The sequence below is a fragment of the Leptosomus discolor genome, chromosome 22 (assembly GCF_034619465.1).
Source record: "Leptosomus discolor isolate bLepDis1 chromosome 22, bLepDis1.hap2, whole genome shotgun sequence".
NCBI classification, from domain to species: Eukaryota; Metazoa; Chordata; class Aves; order Leptosomiformes; family Leptosomidae; genus Leptosomus; species Leptosomus discolor.
Window position 1 is genome coordinate 462,970 of NC_141412.1, and position 20,369 is coordinate 483,338.

At 67.2% G+C, this 20,369-nt stretch overlaps 2 protein-coding genes across 3 annotated transcripts; both read left to right on the top strand.

Annotated features, from left to right (window-relative positions):
• The first annotated feature begins 13,480 nt into the window (after positions 1-13,480).
• RBM7 (RNA binding motif protein 7) lies at positions 13,481-15,062 on the top strand. Of its 2 annotated transcripts, none has more exons than XM_086476941.1 (5): positions 13,481-13,576; positions 13,760-13,922; positions 14,032-14,113; positions 14,287-14,386; positions 14,646-15,062. In XM_086476941.1, the coding sequence occupies exons 1-5, from the start codon at positions 13,481-13,483 to the stop codon at positions 15,060-15,062; spliced, it is 858 nt and encodes a 285-aa protein (XP_086333067.1). The 2 variants fall into 2 exon arrangements, with proteins under 2 accessions (XP_086333067.1, XP_086333066.1); XM_086476940.1 differs by having other exon boundaries at positions 14,032-14,094; positions 14,247-14,386.
• A 639-nt stretch (positions 15,063-15,701) lies between these two features.
• On the top strand, positions 15,702-18,655 carry REXO2 (RNA exonuclease 2). Its single transcript, XM_086476928.1, has 7 exons — positions 15,702-15,833; positions 15,942-16,025; positions 16,328-16,405; positions 17,517-17,628; positions 18,022-18,130; positions 18,278-18,331; positions 18,481-18,655. Exons 1-7 carry the CDS (start codon positions 15,702-15,704, stop codon positions 18,608-18,610), a joined length of 699 nt encoding a protein of 232 aa, XP_086333054.1. The 3' UTR covers positions 18,611-18,655.
• Positions 18,656-20,369: the final 1,714 nt, after the last annotated feature.

Here is a 20,369-nt window from a genome sequence, read left to right on the forward strand (position 1 = left end):
CAGCATCTCCCTCTTCGGGGAGCAAGCCCTTTCCCTGGGCTCTCCGCCTGCCAGCCGAGCCGACCGCAGGCAAAGCAGGGAAGAAACGCCACGACTGCGAACGGCCACCGCTATTTCGGTGCGTGACTAGCCCCTTGACTGCTGTCCTCGCACCACGGCAGCCGGGCGCGGGTGCCGGCTCTGCCTCGCAGCGCAGGGGCTGCCGGCGAGCGCTCGCACGCCGTGGAGGAAGCAAACTCAAAAACAAAGTTAAATTCGCTTTGACTCCCACAGCCCTGGAGAACGGAAGAGCTCGTCCGGCCTAACGAAACCCCCGGCATTGCTACGGGCTTTCCATTTCAGGCCGTGAGCCCTTCCAGCCCAGAAACCCCCGAGAGGAGAGGGCTGACGCCTGCAGAGGGGCGCCGGCGCCGGCCGAGATGCTGCCCCGGCCCTCTGGCACAGCAGCTTTTTAAACCAGCGAGCCGAGCCGCAGGAACACCAAATATTCCCCGTTGGGCTGCTGTACAGCACACCATGATCCGCAGGAAGACGAGGATACACTGGTTTCGGGAACGCCGTTTCGGAAGACCAGCGCCTCTCCCAGCGGCAAACGCAGACCCGCAGCCGGGCCGCGGCGTGCCTGCGCCTCCTCAACCCTCGCCAGCACTGGAAACCGCCTCTCGGGCTCCGCACATCCTACCCTCAAGTCCGCGGCTTTCTGACTAAAAAGCTGCCCTCCGGCTGGCGAGCCCTCCCCGAGGGGCCGTCCGCCGAGCCGGCTGCACGGGGAGCCCCGACAAGTCCTCGGAGAAGAGCAGCGCCGCTCTTCGAGTCCCTCCGGAGGCGGGGGCGGGAAGAGAGGTTATTGGTTTCTTCCCTGCTCTGATTGCACTCGGCCGTCCTGCAGTCACGTCCTCCTGCTGCGAGCGGGCGGCTCGGCTCTGGAAGGCAGCGACATCGCGGCTCGAAGCACGAGGGAGGGAGCCGAGCAGGTTCCCCGGCGGGGCTGCCCTCCTCCATCCCGCTGCCCCAGCCTGCAGCGCCGTCCTCGCCCACCCGCAGACCTCTCCCGCCGCGGGCTTCGGGCCAGCGGCACGGACGCGGTGCGTGCCGCGGCGAGGGAGGGTGCCGAGGCAGGAGGGGGCCGGGGCCAGCGCCCGGCGGTAGCGTCAGATGGGGAAAGCGCCGAGATGAAGAGCTGCGCAGGGCGGATTTAATACTGTACATAAATACACTTTACAATCTGGGGAAGGCTCGGTGCTAAGAGGAAGCCATTGGAATATTTTATCGTGATGCAGATCGAGTGAAAAGACTGTGAATAAATAAAAGGGAGGATAATTATTTGATGGAGTTCTCTTAGGATATGCCACAGCGGGGAATACTTACGGAGAATACATATTACTAGAGAGACACAGCTATTCAAGCATCAAACTAACCTATAAATTGTCAGAGGAGAAAATTGGAGGAGAGGAATGGATGGGGCTTTGGGCACCGCTCTCATCAGTAACGCCGGGTTGCGCTTCCCACCTTCCCCGCCGCAATCCCCTCTGCCCGAGGAGTCGCAGTCCCCGAGAAGGGGAAGGCTGCCTCCAATAAACGTCTTCCAGAAATTACGGCCGAGCCACTACAGTACGGAGATGGCATCATTTATCTCCCCGCCATCTGCGCGGGCTCGGCGGGCCGGGTGGCAGCAGCCTGCTCCCGGGAAGCCTCATCTCTCCTGCGCGGCTGCACGGGGGAGAAGGTTCGTCAGCGGCACCCGACGCGCCTCGTTAACGGCCCCTCCCCTGGGCACCACGCTGCCGTCCGCCCAGACCAGCTTGCACCTCGCCCCGTGCTCCCCCGTTTCGGAGGCGAACCCCCCGCCCGTGGGAAGGGGTTTCCAGCTCTGGGACCGGGCAGGTCCATCCCCCGCGGTGCTTTTCCCGGCATCTCCTCCCTTGAGCTGGAAATTAACTGCCGAGTCCCAGGCTCGTCTGCGACGGGGCACGTCCCTCGCCCACGCCGGGGGTCTCCACGAAAGCGCTCTGCGGGCGCTGATGAATCCACGCGCGCGTTACTCGGGGCGATTCTCCCTGGTCTGGGGGAGCGCGGCAGCGACTTGCCTGAGGTCAGAGTGCTTCCTAGAGGCAGAGCCGGAGAGAGCCCAGCGCTCCCTGCCTCCCGCGGGCACAGCTCTGGCCAGCCACCGCCTCCCGCTCCAGGCCCGGTTTCACGTTCCCGTCTCCCGGTTAATAATTACGTATTAATCTAAGCGACTTCACCCGGCGCGCTGCCTCGGCACGGGGTCGGCTGCTCCCACCCCGAATGCCGGGGATAACGGTAGAGAGGCACACCATTAACGAGGCGGCCACTGCCCTCTTCACACTCCGAATCGCACCCTTGCTGCGGCACGAGGACCCCAAACTTTGCCTACAGGCGGGCACCGCTTTCCCCGGAGAGGGGGCGACGCAAGTGCCCGGGGGACCCGACGTTGCCCGGGTTAGAAAGGCACCCGTGACACTCGCACGTTTAACGACCGTGAGAGTAACGCAGCGGGGGCTCATCGGCCTTTCCCCCTCCCAGGCGAGCTGCGGGTTGAAAACACAATCCCTGCGGTGTAGCTGCTGTGGGAAAATCTTCACTGGACGTCGAAAATCCTGTCGCGCTCTTCCAAAGGCTAACTCGGGAATCCTATAAAGGCGGCACAGACACAATCGAAACCGCGCCGATACAGAGCCTGTGGGTAACGACACTTCGTTACACAGCTCGTTTAATAAAGCGCCGCTCCTGTACTCTCCCTTTCCCCACCATTTTTGGCCCTGCTCCTTCCCAAGCACCCCTTTCACCCACACCTTCCCTCCCGCACGGCACCGACTCTCCTTCCTGGAGGCGGGTGGGATGCAAGCGGGCGACGGGAGGGTGCTGAGGAAGACCTGCTCCCTGCCAGGGTCTGCTCCTGCCCCGCCGAGCCGCCTCCCCCCCCCGCCCCCACCCCCGGTGCCCGGTGCAGAGGCCGGCGACCGGGTCCGTGTGAGCGTAGACGCCTTGGCAGCATTTACCCACGGGGCCGACGCCATCAGCTCTGAACATCCCCCGCCTCTCTGGGAGCCAAGGAAACCTTTGGTCCCTTTATGGGGAAGATGGAAGAGACGGCCCGTGTCGCAAGTAGGCAGCCTGGTGTAATTAGTGGAGGCGCTCGTTATTTTAAGCGAGGCTCGGCACCGCTTCCAAAACCCCGAGCAAGAGCAAAGCCGGTGCTGGATGCCGGATACCTTTAAGGCTGGCTCAGACAATAAAATCAAAGGCAGGCTGAGGATGACAGGTCTCCCTCCCTCCCTCTGCCTGACAGAAGGGAATTGCTCAGTCACCTGCACCCAGAATAGGACTTTGTCCCCGTTGCCGTCATTAATTTATCGCCCGCGAATTAGCGGGGCCCCGGAGACCCGCACAGCCCACCTGTTCCCACCGCCTGCCTCCCCGCGCCCGGCTCTGACATTTGCAGCCTCGGCAGCAGGTACCGGCGCCGGCAAATGGTCCCATAAACCATACCGTTCCCCGGTAAAGCAGCTTCCAGCAACACGAGAGCGGGGACGCGCGAGGCGAGGCGCCCCGGTTTCAGCGGCTTGCGGCACGGCAACCCGCGCCGCCGCTCTGCCGAGGTGTCCCCACCCGGCTGCACCCCTTCGGCAGGGGCCGCGCTCGCGCCAGCGTTACCCCGCTCGTTCCAAATGCGCACAGCGCTGCGGTAATTGCTGCCGTTCCGGGGCTCGGAACAAATCGGCCCTAAATGCGTTTTTTTGCGAAACGAGGCAGTTTTTGTTAAAAGGGGACGGGAGGAGGGCGTTTTTTAAAACCGCTATCACCGTAATGTGATGAAATTGCCACGTAGCACGCGGGGGTCTGAAAGCTGCAATTAATATCCCACACCTTTCCGAAGCCTTTGTGTCACGACGGGCCTGGAAAAGCAGCGGCTGGCGCGGGGCTGCAGCAGGGGCCCGTCCCCCCCCCCACTCCTCCCCCTGACCCACCGCAAGCATCTGGGCACCGAGCGCCTCGTCCCCTTCCCAGAGACCCCGGCAGGGCGAGCAACGCGTCGGGCGGCAGCGCGCCTCCCTCTCCGCACCCGGCAGGCTCTTGGCTTGCCTGCCCTGGCACCAAGGCACCGGCCGGCGTGCCGCCCGCTCGCCGCGAGTTTCGGTCACCTGAGCCAACGCTGGCCGCGGACACCAGCACAGCGCATCTCCAGGAGCCTCGGAAAAACAGGCAGCAGGGTAGAAGAAAGCCCCTCTTCGTGCTCCAGCAAAAGGAAAGCTACAGGGCGGTCACCAGACCCCTTTCTCTCTGCCCCAAGGCTCGGGCACCTCGGTACCCGAAGAAGAGAGACCCAGGGAACCCAGCTGGCAGCAAACTTCCCGGAGCCACAGGGATTTGCCGGCCAGGGCAAGATCACCCGGCTGAGCAGCCTGCTCCGCTCGCGCAGAGCGCTGCCCCGCCGGGCGCAGGGAAGGCCGAGGTTTGGGGTGAATCACGCCGCGATTTCTAGGCGAAAGCCCGTTAATGAAAGCGCTCGGAGGCACTGCGGCTCCTCGTCAAGTACTGTAGAGATGAAAGCCTTATTTATGGGCAAGATATATCTGCAGAGGGAGCAATAAACCGCAAAGCAAAGTGTGAAGGTTTGCAGCAAATGCTGTAAAGTTTTACGCTCCCGAAAACTGGGAATAAAAGATATACCCATTTAAACCAAAGCGGATGGAAAGGGTTTCCACAGGACTGTAAAACAGCCTTATAACAGTTAATTGCTAGTTCCTTGTCGCAGCACAGAGAAATTTAAACCAGAGAAGGAACTGTTTAAATCTCCATCGAGGAGCAGGAGAAAAAGAGAGGCGGGCGAGGGGAAGAAAGAGAAGAGCGCCGGGGAACGTGAACCTTTTGTTCGGGATCCTCTGCACCACGCGGAGGACGAGGCAGCTTTTGTTCCCGGCGCTGTGCCGGCCGGCCACGGCTGCTCCCGCTCCCCCACCGCGGGCAGGAGCCTGGCAGGCAGCAAAAGCCACCCCGGGGCAGGGTCCCAGCAGCCCGCCCGTTCATTAATTACATATAATTTCACTAAGACAGTATCGACGCGCGTGCAACAGGGAGAAGCCGCTGAGCATCCGCACTTGCTCCTGCCCCCAGGATGAGGGGGCAGAGGGAACAACAAGGCCGAAGGGGTGGTGGGGTGTGGTGGGTATTCCTCCAAGTCCGATGGGAAACTCAAAGCGTAACACTTTTGATCGAGTAAAACTCAACAAAAATCCTTCAAAATGCTTCCTGCCACAACCGGAACAACCAAGCACCGACCACAATTCCGGCCGCACCATCAGAAGGGCCTCGTCCCACCGACGCCCTTCGGGAACCTCCGCGCTGCTCCCGCGCCGCCCGGCCGCACCCAGCGCCCCCCCAGCACCCAGCCAGGCCTCCGAGGGGAAGCTGGGGCTGCAAAAAGCCCCCGAGGAGCTGCTGCACTTCAGAAAACTGGTGCGTTTTGCCCTTGACGAGCGCAACCGCCGCCGCCTTTCTCAGTCCATCCCCGTTTTCAACAACAGAAACTTTTGCTTCCCCTCTCCAAAGGGCACCCGAGCCTAGAAATATTCGCCCGGCGGGCGCTTTCTTTACACGCTCTCCTGCAAACGTGAAGGAGGGGGGGACACCCGCAGCTCAGCCCAGTAAAACGCACATGTAAACCAGAGAATCGGGTGCTTTCGCTCCCGCCCTCAAAGCGCGCCCCAGCTCGCCCCGTGCCACGCGGCAGCGCCCCGGCGCCTCGCTTACCTCTCTCCGGGGGCGAGGATGCAGCAGGAGGGTGGGCAGGGTACCCGGGTGGGCTGGAGCGGGCCCGGGGGGGGGCTCTCCGGTGCGGCCGCCTGCAGAGCCCGGGACCAGCCCTGGGGCTGCTGAGGCTTAAAGCCAGGTCGAGCCCGGGGCTGGTCCTGCCCGCGGGGCAGAAGCCGGCCGCCCTCAGCCGGGCTCCGGGGCGCCGGCACAAGCCGTGCTCGCAGCAGACGCCGTGCAGCGCCCCAAGCACGAGCCCCACGAGGTGCTGCAGGTGCCAAGACCCCCTCTCCGCCCTCCTGCCCTTTATAACTTCCCCAGCGGCCGCCCAGCTGATGGGACGAGGCCAAGGTGCTGCTCCTTAGGCTGATGGGGCACAGTCCTTTCCCATCGGGGAGGGCTCCTCCCCACCCCTCCCCTCCCCTCCCCTCCCCTGCCTGCTCGCTGCAGGGACTCCTTTTTTTTTGTTGTTGTTGTTGTTGTTGTCCTTCTTTTTCCTCCCTGTGATGGCAGATTTTGTGCATTACCCAGGAAAGTAAGCGGAGCGATACGTTCCACAGTGTAAATATCGAAATGCTGTTTATATCAATCAGAGAAGCACTTAGGTAGCGATGACAATGGAGCCCGCAGAGCCCTAATCACACACTTTGATTGAACTAAAAGTACGGGGGGAAATGGAAATCAGCCGTCTAGAGCTGAGATTTGAGTACAGGCGGAAAGCCGGAGCGGCGGAGCCGTTCGGGGGGCTGCTCCGGGCTGGGGGGGGCCGCAGAGGCAGGCTCTGCATCCCGTTTCCAGGAGCGGGAATCGCCCGGCTGCGGTGTGGGCAACAAGGCGTGCTGGGCGGGGGCCGGCTAGCCCCGAGATGCTCCACCGCTCCCGCTCATAAACACCCTGGGGCGCTCTGGATGCTGACAGTGTACGCTTTTATCCCCAAATGGTGTCATTCCATGGGCAAAACCAGGCTCTACGGGCCGGGACGTCAGCACCGCGCTGGCAAACAGCCCCAGAACGGAGCCAGAGCCCCCCCGAGCTGCAGCCGGCTGCAGGGCTCCGCTGCTTTTATATAGCCCAGCGCCTTAAAAAAAAGAATAAATCCAGAGCCTGGCGAGGGCACGCGCGGTTGGGCTTGGCTTTGGGGCTCCGGCTGCCCCCTGAGCCCCGCTGGGGACTCGGCGATGCTCAGCGCAGCGCCGAGCCCAGCGTGGTCGTGGGTGATGGCTCGGATTTTGTGGGTGGCTCTCATCGGGCACCCCGCCGTCTCCCCGGCCCTTCGGGCGGCACGTGTGCCCGCCACTCCCTTCGCTCCCTTCCCGCCGCGTCCCCCTGGGAAAAGCGGACCCCGCTCCTCCTCCTGACACCCCCACGGCCAGGTTCCTCGGGAACGGCCCTGCAGAGCCGCCAGCCCTGCCGAGCTGGGAGGGAAAAGGCAGGGAAAAGCCAAGCAGCCTTCCGAAAACATGTCAATAGGCCCCAAGGAGGGAGAACAGGGACCCTCAGGAGCGAGATGTGGGGCTGGCGGGGCGGCCTTGCTGCTCGTTCCCACCCTCAGCGCCTTCCGTGGGGGCACAGAGCAAAGCACCACGGGATTTTAATTTGGGGTAGCAGCTTTGCTGCTGGCACCTTCCCTTTTGGGAGAGCAGCCCCTCGCAGCCCGGCACGTGTGGTGTGGGGGGGGGGGCTGCGCCTGGGCGGCCGCTTCTCGGTCTAACCTGCAGCACCTGAAATGGGTCCTGGAGGGAGCTCCGAGGGTTTGAGAGGGGGGCAAATCGCCTCTCCCCCACCTCCCGCTCCCATCACAGTGCTGAGATTTCGGGCGGTGGGGACCAGACCCCCCGACACCGACAGGATTTCTCTTAGGGCTTCCAGCTGCGAGGCTGGCAGTGCCCGTGGTCTGCCTCGGGGCTGACACCCCACGGCAAAGGCGTCCCCGGGTCTGCTTGCCGTGGCCGGGGGGGGGGAGCGGCTCTCGTGGGGCCAGAGGTGTTAGAGCCCGTTTCAGCCCGCCGTCGCAGCGCCGGGGCAGCAGGCAGCGCTTGTTGGTGGCTTTGCTCGCAGCAGAAAACCTCTTTAGCGTGCTCACCTTTCCCGCTGACATCCTTTTTTTTTTTTTAACGCTTCGCGCCTTTGGCCGCCGGTTTCGCACCAGCGGGTCCGGCCGTGCAGGCGGCACGGCGAGCGGGGCTCGTTCGCCAAAGTCACCTCGGGGTCTAAACCAGCGTTCAGCAGTTCGGGGACGACACGGCGGCTCACCCACCCGTCACGCCTCGTGACAGATCTTTCAAAAAGCAAAGGCCAATTATACAGCTTTGCCGTCGGTAACGAGCCCGAAACTGTTTGATCATTTCGGCTCCCGCTGGGCGAGCGGGAAGGGGACGAGACGTGCGAGAAGCGCGGGGCTCTGCTGCCTCTTCGTGGTGGGGATGGCGAAGGAGGCCACCGCCACCGCGGCCCCTCCGCGCCACCCCGCTGCTGGCGATAGCAGGGGGGGTGACATCGCGGTTTTCCGAAGGAAACCTCCAAAAAACCCAAAAGCGACGAAAGGGACGGGGAGTCTCGGCAGGCGCTTCTGGTGGACGGGCAGCGGTTCCACCTTCCTGCGGCGGCGACGTCCCCAGCCCTCCGCCGGGCACCTGGTGGCCTCCAAGGTTCCTCGCCGTGTTGCGTGACTGAACGCGCCGACCTCAACCTGCGGTGAAGGAGCGAAGGCGTCGGACGCGCCGATGCTGTTCCCAGCGCTGTCGGGCTGTGACCGCTGGCGACACCCGCTCGCGCCGTACTGGTCGATGGCCACCAGATACTGCAAAGCCAGGGACGGGGAAGGTGATCCCAGGGGGGGTGGCCCTTCACGATGGTCCTTCGTGCAGGGGACTGTCCTGCCCAGGGGCTGCTGGGGGGATTTCAGTAGGAAGTCAGGACGGAAAAAGCAAAGCTGGGTGCCGAAAGGGCGAGCAGGAGGAAGCCGTGCTCGGGAACAGGGGTGTGCCCAGGCGGCTAAAACCGAAAGAATAATACGGGCTGCGCCGCGTACCGCGGGAGAAGCAAGCGGCAGAGCTTGCTCTGGGCGGGACGGCCGCCCCGGCAGTCTTCACGGACATGGAGTTTTACCAGCAGAGCTTCAACCCTCGGGAGTACCTGAAAGCATTCTACAGCTTGACCGACAGCCAGGGACGGCCAGACATGTTTGTGACGGGGAACCTGAGGAGCCTGTTTAAAATAGTCTCCCTGGGTGAGTACTGCCCCCCTCGCCCCAGTGCGGGGCAACGTCGGGCAGTGCCGTTTGCAGGGCCGCCCTCGCTATAGAGAGAGATATTTATATATTTATATACAAAAATACATCCGCACGCCCGTCCATCCGTCCGTGCGTACAGGGCACTGCCAGCTGGAGCTGTTCCAGTCCCTGGAAACACCACAAAATGCAGGTTGGGGGGGGGGGGGGGAGCGGTGTGGGCTCGCTGCCTCAGCTCCCAGGCGTAGCCCCTGCCCACGGGCAGGGCTGGGGGCTCGGAACCCGCTGCCGGAGCTGGCCCCGGGCTGGGCTGCTGCCCGAGAGCCCTGGGCATCGGTGGGGAGGACGCGGGGCTGCGCCGTGGCTCCGTGGCACTTGGGATCGCGTTTCTGGGAGAGGGGAGGCACAGGGCGCCGGGGCTGCGGGACGTTTCCGTCCCGGGGCACGGTCTCCGTCCTCACCGGGATGGTCTTCCCCCCTCGCCCCCCCAGGCCCATGATGGGCTGCAGGCCAACACCCTGATAGACATCGGCTGCGGCCCCACCATCTACCAGCCTCTCTCCGCTTGCGAGCGCTTCCAGGAGATCGTCGCCTTGGACTACACGGACCAGAACCGCCGGGAGCTGGAGAGGCGGCTGAAGGACGAAGCGGGAGCCTTCGACTGGGGGCCGGTGGTGAAATACGTTTGCGAGCTGGAAGGCGACAGGTGAGGCTGGCGTCCGACCGCCCCGCCGCCGACCGCAGGGCCCACGTGAAGCCGCGGGCGCTAAAAAAGCACGTAACGAGCCATCGTCTCTTTATTTGTTTATTGCCTTGCTAGGGAGAAGTGGGCTGAGAAAGAGCAGAGACTGAGAGAGACGGTGAAGCAGGTTCCGAAGCGCGACGTGACCAAAGCCAGCCCCACGGCGCCCGTGTCCCTGCCTCCTCGCCACCTTTTGCTTGGAGGCCGCCCGCAAGGACCTGGCCACCTTCCGCAGCGCCCGGCGGGACATGAGTGAAGCCGGCGGGGGGGGGGGGGGCACCCGGTGACGCTGACCGCCCTCCGGGACACCCCTTACGCCTCCAACCAGCAGGTGTTCTCGAGCCTCCGCCTGGAGAGGAACACGGCGGAGGCGGCCGCGGGCTTCGAGGTGAAGTTTGGATTGCGAAGGATTGCGAAGCCCTTCTGAGCCTCGTGGCGTGCAGGCGTGCCGCCGTCACCGGCTAGCCCGCGGGCGCCGGGGAGGCGAACGGCGGTGTCGCAAGGCCCCGCCGATGTCACCCGCGGCCCCTTCCCCCCTTACCCGAGAGCAAATAAAGCGACGAGCGCTGCACCAGTGCCCGTGGGCTGGGGTTGGCGCGGCACGCGTAGCACCGGCGCTTGAGGCGCCGGCTGCACGCCAGCAGCCCAGGCTCGGGGTAACCCCGCCGGCTCGCCCCAGCCCAGAAACGGGGAATTGCACCCGGTTTCCCTGCCCTGGCGTCCCCCCAGGCCGGAGCAGAGCTTCTGAGAAGCTGCCCTCTTTTGGCCACAACGTGCTTTTCTGAGCCCCAAATCCCTTCCTGGGGCCGGAACCAGTTTGGGCGCAAAGGCAGCGAGGTTGTCCAAAGGCAGACCTGCTCCTGGTGGCCGGACAAGCCCTGCGCGCTCCGTCCGAAAAGCCGGGGGGGAACGGGGGGCGCGCTGCCAAGGGGCGCGGCGTGCCTCGCGCCCGGCCGGGCCCCAGCGCCCGCGGGACCTGCTGGGCGTTCCAGGAAACCTGTAAAAACCCGACAAAGCGCCGCGGCCCCGGCCCACGCGCGGGACCGGGGTGGAGGGGGCTGGCGGAGGGGGAGGACGCTCTCCCCGGAGCAACGCCCTCCGGCTCGCAGCAGCGCTGGCCACGCTCCGCTCTTCTGCCGTGGTGACGGGCAGCCAGACCCGCGACACCCCGGCGAGCCCCTTTCGGGACGCTCGAGCCGAGAGGTTTTTGGCAGCAATTCCTGCGAGCGCGCTCGGCACGCCTCAGCCCTCAGCTGCTTTCTAGAGAAACGTCGGGGAGAAACTCCTCGCCCGGAGCCGTTTTCTTTTGGGGTAGGTTTGGTTCAAGAGCGAAAAGAAATAGGGAAATGGGGCATTTTCTTGCTGGGCACACCCAGAGAGAGCCCCGCCACAAATCTTACTGAGCGAAGAGGCTGGCATCAAGTGGGAGATGCAGCCCAGGAAGGAGCCGAAAGGTGTCCCGGTCCCCACGTGCCACACAAGCTCCCCGGCACCCAGCACACCGGGGAGGAGGCAGAGGGGTTCGGCCTCCTCTCCGTCCCACCGCCGTGTAGGATTTGGCAAGAAGCTCGTCTAAAGCAGCCCCGCCGAAGCGGCGAGGGCTGCGCGGCCCCGCTGGCAACGGGACCGGCTTACCGGGGTTACGAGGCGCCACCGTGGGTGACCCCGGACGCGGACAGCGGAGGCGCCACGTCAGCCAGAGGAGGACACGTTGGGGACACCGCCAGCGCCAGCTTTGCACGGCGTGACCGTCTCCGGAGCCACCGGCACACCCTGAGGAAGCAGCGCGGGTTTTCGGCCCTGCCGCCAGCGCCGGGAGCCGCCCCGCTCCACGAACCGGAGCCGAGGGCCCGAGGAGGCAGCTGGGGACCCACCGCTGGCTCCGCCAAGACCGGCGTGCCTGCCGCCGCGGCGTGGGAGAGGCAGGAACCCCGGAGCTGCCGACACGTTCTCTGGAAACACCACGCCCGGGTCTCATAGCGCCGGTCTGGAATTGCCGAGAGCCTTCCCCAGCCACGGGGCCGGGCGGGCGGCACTCTGCCTGTGGGGACCCCGGCCGCCGTTGCCGCCAGCTCCTCTCCCCCCGGGACAGGCGGCAGTCAGCCCCCGCCCGGGTCGCGGGGCGAGGAGCCGGGCTGTCACCGCGCCAGCTGGCGCGGCCCCTCCTCCACGTTGTTTCCGACGCGTCTTGCCCCTCCGAAGGAGATAAAGGTCCAGGTTTCGCTTCTCTGAAGAGCAAAACGGGCATCAAACGGCACGACGGGAGGGGAAAAGGCCCCGACCGAGCCGCCGGAGCGTGCGTGGGGGCACCCGGACGGTTCCCTGCTCCCGCGCCGCGCGAGGAGGCCGGGGCTGTGCAGGGCCGCGGCGGGGCGACGCCCGGGCCCGTCGGCACCTTCGGCAGGTCCCAGCAGGCGCGGGCACGGCGGAGCAAGGCGGTGGCGGTGCCAGCGCCGCAGCCCTCCCCGCCGAGCCCAAGGGGACCCAGGAGGGGGAAAAAAAAAAAACCATCAGTGGGAAGTAAACGAGGCTCCGGGGAAATTAAGGCAAAGTGGAAGTCCTGGCAGAGCGAGGTAATAATTTCCTTTCTGAACGAGTAACTGTTTAGAATGAAACCAGGCGGACCCGATTAAACCAAATGAATATAAATTCTAGGTGCGGCAGCAAGTAATGAAGTGAAGAAAATGAACAGCGCCTAATTAACAAGGAAATCGGATCTGCCATAACGCGCTGGAACCTAATGAAAAATGAAGGCTCCGCTTCCCCTTCCAAAGTTCCTCCAGATGGAAAACGCCCGTTTTACGTCCGGCGTCTTCCGAAATACCCGGGGGAACAGTGGCCGCTGCAAAGCGCAGGCCCTGCCCAGGCGGCGGGGGAGCTTTTCGGCAGGTTCCTCGCCCAGACGTGAGCCTCAAGCGCCCCCTTCACGCCCAGGGTGCCCGGAACAGCGCCCAGCAGTCGGGCCCGGGCCGCGACGGCACCACCCGCGCCGCCCTCCGCCTCCCCGCTACAGCACGAAGCCACACTCCCTGCTCGCACCGGGGGGCACCGGGGCTCCCCGGGGGGCAGCTTGCCCGAAAGCCAAGAGCGCGGAGCCCAGCCACAGCCTCCCCCCGGGGCACACCGGGAAGCCCGGGCCCTGGCAGCCCCTGCGGGGGGGGGGGTCTGGCCCTGTGCCGCGGCCTTCAGGAGGCAGCGGCCGGGCCGTGTATTTGCGGGGCGCCGGCAGCAGCGTGGAGGCACCGCGGGAACCGAGGGAAACCGGTCACCTCCCGGGCGGCGCCGCGACCCGAAGGCCACCCCGTGACAGGGACGCGCTGTCGGCGACACCGGGCACCGGCGGGGCGCCGGGGTCACGGCCGCTCCGCTAGGCCTCCACGCGGACAAACACCGTTTATTAGCACCAGTGGTTCCGCAGCGATCGCGGCCCCGGAGGGAGCGAGGCGCCCCCTCACACGCTTCCTGCACCCGCCGCCGTCCGCCCCCTCGCCCGAGAAGCGGGCGGGACCCCCGGAGCCCCACCACCGCGCCCCGGCCCCGGCCCCGGCCCCCCGGGGCGCAGCTCCGCCGCCTCCCGCCGCGCCGCGCCGAGCCCTCACCGCGGCCGCCCCCGCCCCGCCATTACAGGCCTGCCGGAAGGGGCGGGGCGCGCACGGCGACGCGGCGCCGTCCCGCCGCCGGCGCATGCGCAGAGGCGGGGCGCGCCGGGGAGCGCGGGCTGCCCGTCGGCGGCGATGGGGGCGGCGGCGGCCGAGGCGGACCGGACGCTTTTCGTGGGGAACCTGGACCCCAAGGTCACCGAGGAGCTGATCTTCGAGCTGTTCCACCAGGTACCGCTCGGCAGTCGCCGCCCGGCCGCGCTTTATCCCGGGGGAGGGCGGGGCCGCGCGGCCGCGGCCGCCACAGGGCTTAGGCCGCGCTACGGCGGCCGCCGGCGGACACACTTCCTCAGGCCGCGCCCCCCCCCTCGCCGTTCCGGCGTCACCCAGCGCCCCGTGTTTCCCGGTTGGCAGGCGGGGCCGGTGATTAAGGTGAAGATCCCGAGGGACAGGGACGGACGGCCCAAGCAGTTCGCCTTCGTCAACTTCAAGCACGAGGAGTCGGTCCCGTACGGGCTGAGCCTGCTCAACGGCATCAAGCTGTACGGCAGGCCCATCAAAATCCAGTTCCGAGCAGGTACCGGCGCCGCAGGGACACGGCACCGCGGGGAAGCCGGGGGGCTTCGCCCCGCAGCCCCCCCCTGCCTCGCGCCCGGCGCTCTCGCCCACCCTTTGTTTCTCCCCAGGGAGCAGCCACGCGTCTCAGGACGGACACCCCTCTTGCTCCCCGCACGGAGCCGCCGGCACCGGCCTCTCCAGCTGCAGCAGGTGCGGGTCCCCTTGGCTCGGCGAGCACCCGGCCTTGGCGCGGGTCGCTGCGTCTCCTGCCCGGCCCACTGCAGTCCTGCCGCCCTCCGGAGCTGCCTCTGGCCTCGGCCCGGTGTTCTTTTTGGGAGGGCAGGGCCGCAGACGCCCCGTGAAACACCTTTTCTTCCCTGCAGATACGACCGGAGCCCCGACGGCGTCGCGGCGGCGGCGGCCGGATTCCCAGCGGTGCAGCGGTCTCTGCCGCCGGCTGAGAGCCTCCAGCGGCACGCGGTGGTACGCTGTCACCCCGCTGGCGGCGCCCGGCGGGGCCCTCTTGGCTTTCGAGCGCCCCTTTCCCGGGGGAACGCGCCGCGGGAGCGCGGAGGCGCCGGTGCCGAAGCGTCTCCCGTGCCCGCTCCCGCGGCGCGCGGTCGGGGAGGGCTTTGGGCGCCGGGGGTAACGGCTCCCCGCTAAGTGGGCGCTGGGCCTCGCCTCCAGAGCACGGGCGGTTTGGCAGCCCAACCCACGCACCCTTTCCCTCTCCCCCTCGCAGGTGAGCAGCGTGGCGTGGCCTCAGCCCCCCTTCGGGGCCAAGTACGAGCAGCCCGGCTTCGCACTGCCTGGCTACCCACACCCTCCTCCTCCTCACGCCTTGCACCCCTCGCCGCCCTCCCGGCGCCCCGAGGGGCCGTCGCCGCGCAAGGGCCGGCTGGGCGCCCACCCCTACCTGCCGGACGGGCGGCACTTTGGCCGCGAGCCGCGCTTCGGCGAGCGGGGCCCCGACTATGGCCGCGGCAGGAGGGAGGAGTACGGCTTCGAGGAGCGGGGCCACGACGGTGAGCATCCCTACCGGGGCGGCGGCAGGGAGGAGCCCACCTACGACGACAGGCACCGGGACGGCTGGAGCCACGACTACGACTACCGTCGGGATAGCCACAGGGAGCCCAAGTGGCACCCGGCGCGGCACTGAGCCCTCCGCGGCGGGCTCGGAAGGACTTGGCGGCCGAAAACGCGCGACGGGGAGCGCAGACCCCTGCCCGCCCGAGTCCGCTCCGCTGGGGGCGGCCGGCGGCATCTCGGGTTTACACATCGGGACGGTGCCCCCCAGGGCCGGGCACAGCGCGGGGCAGAGACCCCGGCGTGCCGCCGGTGCGGGGCCGGGGGTGCGGGGCGGTGGCGTCCTGGCACCGGCGGCGGCGGTGGTGGCGGCAGGAGACGTTCCGCTGTCCCTCGTTGTGGCGAAGCGCATTAAATCCTCCCTGGGAAAGACAGAAAAAATAAAAATCCGTGGGTGAACCGTCCTCATTCCGCCCCCCCGGGGGGGGGGTGGTGGTGGTGGGGTGGGTAGAACAGCGCCCGCCTCACCGGAGCGCCCCCGGGGTTCCACCGCTGTTCACGGGGGGGGGGGGGGGGGGAAGCCGCCGCCGCGCCTACAATTCCCGGCGGCTCGTAGCGCCGCCGCGCCTACAGCTCCCGGCAGCCCCCGCGCCGCCGCACTACGCCTCCCGACGGCCCCTGCGCCGCCCGCCGCACTCCCGCCTGGGGCGCCGCCGCCGCGGGGGCTGCCGGGAGGTGTAGTGCGGCGGCGGCGCTTTGCGGCCTGGCGGCGATGCTAGGCGGCAGCCGCGCCGGCCTGGGTCGCCTGCGGAGCTGCGGCGGGAGGCTGTGGCGGGGCCGGCGGCGGGCGGCGGGCATGGCCGGCGGCGGCATGGGACAGCGGATGGTCTGGGTGGATCTGGAGGTGCGGGGAGCGGCGGGAGGGATGGCGGGGCGGCCGGGGGTGGGGGGGGGCGCGGGTGGCCCGCCGCCGCCGCGCTGACGGTGCCGCTCCCGCTCCCGTGTGTGGCAGATGACGGGCCTGGACGTGGAGAAGGACCAGATCCTGGAGATGGCCTGCCTCATCACCGACTCCGACCTCAACGTCCTGGCCGAGGTGAGGAGGCGCCGGCGGGCCGGGCCCTGCCCCCGCCACCGGGACTCGGCCCGGCCCGGCCCGGCCGGACGCTCCCGCTCCGCGGGGAAGGGCGGCCGCCGGGCACCGGGCCTCGCTGCCGCCCCTGCTGCGGCCGCGGTGGGCGCTCGGGGCCCGGAGGAGAGCGGAGGGCCGCGTACGGGGCCCGGCAGGGCCGAGCGGCTGCTCGGCGCCCTCCAGGCAGCGCCTTCCCCGAGGCCCGAGCTCGGGGCGCCGGTCCTGGACGCTGCTCCGTCACCTCGCCCTTTCTCTCGTCCTGCCAGGGCCCCAACCTGATCATTAACCAGCCCGACGAGCTGCTGGATGGCATGTCCGACTGGTGCAAGGAGCATCACGGGAAGGTAACCGGGCTGGAGCCGTCGCGCTGCCCTTTCTCTCTCTCTGCACCGACGCGGGTGACGTGTCGTGCGGGAGTAGGAGCTGCGGTACCGTCACCCGAAAAGTGGGAGCTCCCGGGGGAGCGCGGGGCCTGGGAAGGGGACCCCTCGCTGCGGTGCGTGCCGCCGGCGTGAGGCTGAGACAGCGGGTCCCCCGCTCCGCCCGGCGTTGGGTGGGCTCCTCCGACAGCTCCTCCCGGTGAAGCCCCTTCCTCCCCTGTTGGGACAAAAGAATTCCAAGAACAGCTCTGCCAGGGAGAGGGAAGGCGCAGCGCGCAGCCCCAGCCGAGAGCAGGCGCAGGATCAGCGTAGAACAGCCCAGAGCCGACGAGGCGCAGACGTATCGCCGCGAGTTCAGGCGCTCGCGGAGCTCAGCGGGCCCCGACGTGCCGTGAACACGGCGTCGTCGCTGTCGCCTCGGCGCCGTGAGCCTGCTGCAGCTCTTCGCCCAGAGCTTACCCCTTTGGCAGCCAGAGACGGTTTTCAGCTCTCTGAGCCAGCGGAGAAAGCTCCCTCCTGGCCAGCAGGCAAGGCGGCGAGCGGATGTTCCCATCCCTGGCTATGGATTGAAACTCAAGTTAGTTTTCAATGAAGGGCTGAAGTTTTCCGCCGTCGCTGCTCCCGAGGAGCTGCTTGTTGTTAAGTGACTGAGCAGGGAGAGGCAATTAGAGTGGAGATGGAAACGCAGCCGCGTAATGAATGTTTTAACTACCGCTTGGGTCCGCCAAGTAGGTTTTTGCGGCGCAGTCGTGGCAACAGGCGGTGTAGCCGGGTGGAAATAAATCACCGGGAGCACTTGGAGCGAGTTCGGCGTTGAACTGTTGGGGGGGGGGGAAAAAGGAGGAAGGGACTTTGCTGATTTATAGGGATCTCGCTAAACACGCCAGGGGGGATCTTGATGGTTTCTGTCTCCACCTCCCGCCCTGGGGGAGCTGCCCCAGAGCCCCGAAACGCGGAGTTGGTGCTCCCGGGCACGCTGGGGAACGCACGGCCCCGCAGGGCTGACAGGCCTTTCGGGGGGCGTCCTCCGTGGCAGCACATTTCGGGTTCATGACGGGCGGCTCTTCTCTTGCAGTCTGGCCTCACTAGGGCGGTGAAGGAGAGTAAAATTTCCTTGCAGCAAGCAGAGTACGAGTTCCTGTCCTTCGTACGGCAACAGACGCCCCCGGGCCTCTGTCCCCTGGCAGGTAAAGCGCGTTCCGTGGCGACCCCGCCGTGGCGGGGGTGCTCCGGCTTCCTGCGCCGAGATCCAGGGAGGAGGGGTCCGGCGGCGGCACCGTCCGTCCCGCGGGTTCCCCAGCGCCAGCGTCACACACCGCTGCTGCGGGAACCCGCCGTTCTGTGCAGCGGGAACGCTTCCACAGCGCAGCCCGCGGCGCCTTTCCCTCGCTGGGGGCCGGGCCCGGCGCCAAAGGCGACTCTGCCCGACGTCCCGCGGCGGCGATCGGGACGCCCGCGGCGGGTTGTGGGATGGGCGGGAGGCGAGACTCGTCCGGAGGCCCGGGGCGGCAGACCCGTTCACGCCCTGCGGTGCCTCGGTAGCGCCGGCGAGGAAACGTCCCGCTTTGCGTCTCTGCCAGGTAACTCCGTTCACGCCGACAAGAAGTTTCTCGACAAGTACATGCCGCAGTTCATGAGGCACCTTCACTACCGCATCGTCGACGTCAGCACTGTCAAAGAGCTTTGCAGGTAAGCGCCCCCCCCACACCGTGCGCCGGCGGGGAGCCTGCCCGGGGGAAGCCTTTCCCTCTGGCTGGCGGCGAAGCCAAAGTTCTCCCACCGCTCGTCGCCGAACCCCGGCGGCCGTTCGCAAGGGGCGTTTTGTTCCGCTCGCAGGCGCTGGTACCCGGAGGAGTACGAGTTTGCGCCCAAGAAGGCGGCTTCTCACAGGTGAGCGAGCGGCAGGGGCCTCGCCTCGGACGGGCGCGCGGTCTGCGCGCACCCGCGTTCGCCGCTCGCGGCAGTCGGGGGCCGTTGGAATCCCGACGCAGCTGCCGGTGCGCGCGGGCGGCTTGAAACCCTCCCGGATCCTCTTCCAGAGCCCTCGATGACATCAGGGAAAGCATCAAAGAGCTCCAGTTCTACAGAGACAGCATCTTCAAGAGGAAAACGGATGAGAAGAAGCGGAAACTGATCGAGAACGGGGAAAGCGATAAAGCCGCCAGCTGACTTCTCGTCGTGCCCGGCCGTCCCGCCGCGCGCGCGTGCGAGCGATACGCGTCCCCCCCGGTTCCTTTCCCTTGGCCGGCCCCTCGAGGGGCTGCGCCCTCCGGCTACTCCGTTCCTATGCGGCTGTGAACGTGCAGCGGGAGCCCCGGTTACCGCCGCTTCCCTGTGCGAGCGAGGGGTCGCCGCGCCCGAGGCCCGGCCGCGCCTGTCCTCGTCCGCCGCGGGCGAACGCGCCGTCGGATGCTCCTCTTGCTCTGGCCTGACACGCAGCCTCTCAGCACGCAATAAAGCCCGTTCTGTTGAAGGGTGGCGTGTCCGCGCGGCCTTCCCTGGCGCTCGCCAGGCGCTCCGGCCTCGCCGCAAAGGAAAGCGCTGGGATCCAGGGCGCTGAGGTGCCGGCCCGTCTGGTCACCAGAGACGGGTCTTGGCAGCACCCAGCCGGGACGGGAGCAGGCGCCACTAGAGGCAGACGCCCGGGGGCCGCTTGCCCCAGAAGTCCCCGCGCCCGTTTTTTTGGGTTTTTTTTTTCCCCCTTTTCCATTCGGTTCGTGGGGCCTGGTACTCCCCGGGCTCCCTTGGCGGCGCGAGCGGGAGGCTGAAGGCTCCCGACGCGCTGGACGAGCTTTGCTCGGAGGGCGCGAGGAGTCACGACGATTTACTGCGAGCGTCTCCGTGCTCGCTCCGCCTCTTGGCCCGTTCGGTGCCTTGGGACGGAGCCTGTGGCCGTGGGTTCGCACCGGGATTGACGGGCAGGAGCAGGCAGGGCACGGCTCTTGCCCGCTGGGCTTGTGTCGTGGAGGTTCGTGTTCCCACGTGCGCGACCACGCGCGTGACGGGGGGCTCTGGAGGCGCTGCACGGGTTGCAACCCGTCCCCGGTGGGACGCGCACAGGCTTTTCCTCCCGTTACCGACACCAGCGCAGCTTCTCACACCGCCCAAGCTGAATTCCGACTGAAGCAGCGGCGGCAGCCGCGATGAGCGAGTCGGCCTTGTAAACCCCAGAAGCGCGCTCGCGGGTCTGGCCCCGAAAAGAGGCCCCGCACCTCATAAACGGGCTTTAGCGGGAGGCACGGTGGGCGGGAAGAGGCACGAAGCCCCCCTGTGGCTTTTGGGGAGCCGTTTCTCGGAGGAGACCCCTGCTCCCCTCCTGCAGCGTGCCCTCGTGCCGCAGCGCGCGCGCGCCGATCCGCCACGGCCCGAGGCGGGGAGGGCGGTCACGGTCACCTCCCCTCGCCAGCCGTGCCACCCGCGTGCGTTTTCCCTCTCGGCCCGTGGCAAGGTCACGCCTGGGGCCAGCTGAATGCGACCCCACCCTTTCACGTGCTGCGGACCTGCCGGTAACCCCACCGACCCCGTCTCTGTCCTGCACGCGGCGCAGCGGTCGGATGCCCGCCGGACGTACTCCGCGTTCCGGTTAAACTCGACTCTCTGCCCCGTCCCCGCCGGTGCCTGTTCCGGGCTCGTTAACGTGAACGTGCCCTTGCTCGCCTGCGGTTCTCGCAGCTTGGGCTCCCTCCGTCGGGGTCCAAGCTGTGGCCCTGCTCCCCAAAGCTCCCCCCCCCCCCGAGCTGCTGCAGGGGCTCCACCAGACCCCCCCGTCGTCCCCCCCCCCCAGGGGGCGCTGCCAGGCAAGCCCCTGCACCCAAAAAGCCGGGGGCCGCAGGAGCGCCCCGTGTCGGGACACAAGGAGGAGGAGGTGAGTACGAGGGGCAGAGGACCGATGGCAGGCGAGGGGCCCATCCATCCATCGTGTGCCTAC

What these genes read in the sequence shown, in the direction of transcription:
- RBM7 (XM_086476940.1), top strand. Translation starts at nt 13,481, where the DNA reads ATGGGGGCGGCGGCGGCCGAGGCGGACCGGACGCTTTTCGTGGGGAAC. An exon ending in TCTTCGAGCTGTTCCACCAG is followed by an intron (nt 13,577 to 13,759) that starts GTACCGCTCGGC and finishes CCCGGTTGGCAG; the next exon opens with GCGGGGCCGGTGATTAAGGT. An exon ending in GCACGGAGCCGCCGGCACCG is followed by an intron (nt 14,095 to 14,246) that starts GCCTCTCCAGCT and finishes TTGGGAGGGCAG; the next exon opens with GGCCGCAGACGCCCCGTGAA.
- REXO2 (XM_086476928.1), top strand. Translation starts at nt 15,702, where the DNA reads ATGCTAGGCGGCAGCCGCGCCGGCCTGGGTCGCCTGCGGAGCTGCGGC. An exon ending in GCAAGGAGCATCACGGGAAG is followed by an intron (nt 16,406 to 17,516) that starts GTAACCGGGCTG and finishes CTTCTCTTGCAG; the next exon opens with TCTGGCCTCACTAGGGCGGT. An exon ending in GGGCCTCTGTCCCCTGGCAG is followed by an intron (nt 17,629 to 18,021) that starts GTAAAGCGCGTT and finishes CGTCTCTGCCAG; the next exon opens with GTAACTCCGTTCACGCCGAC.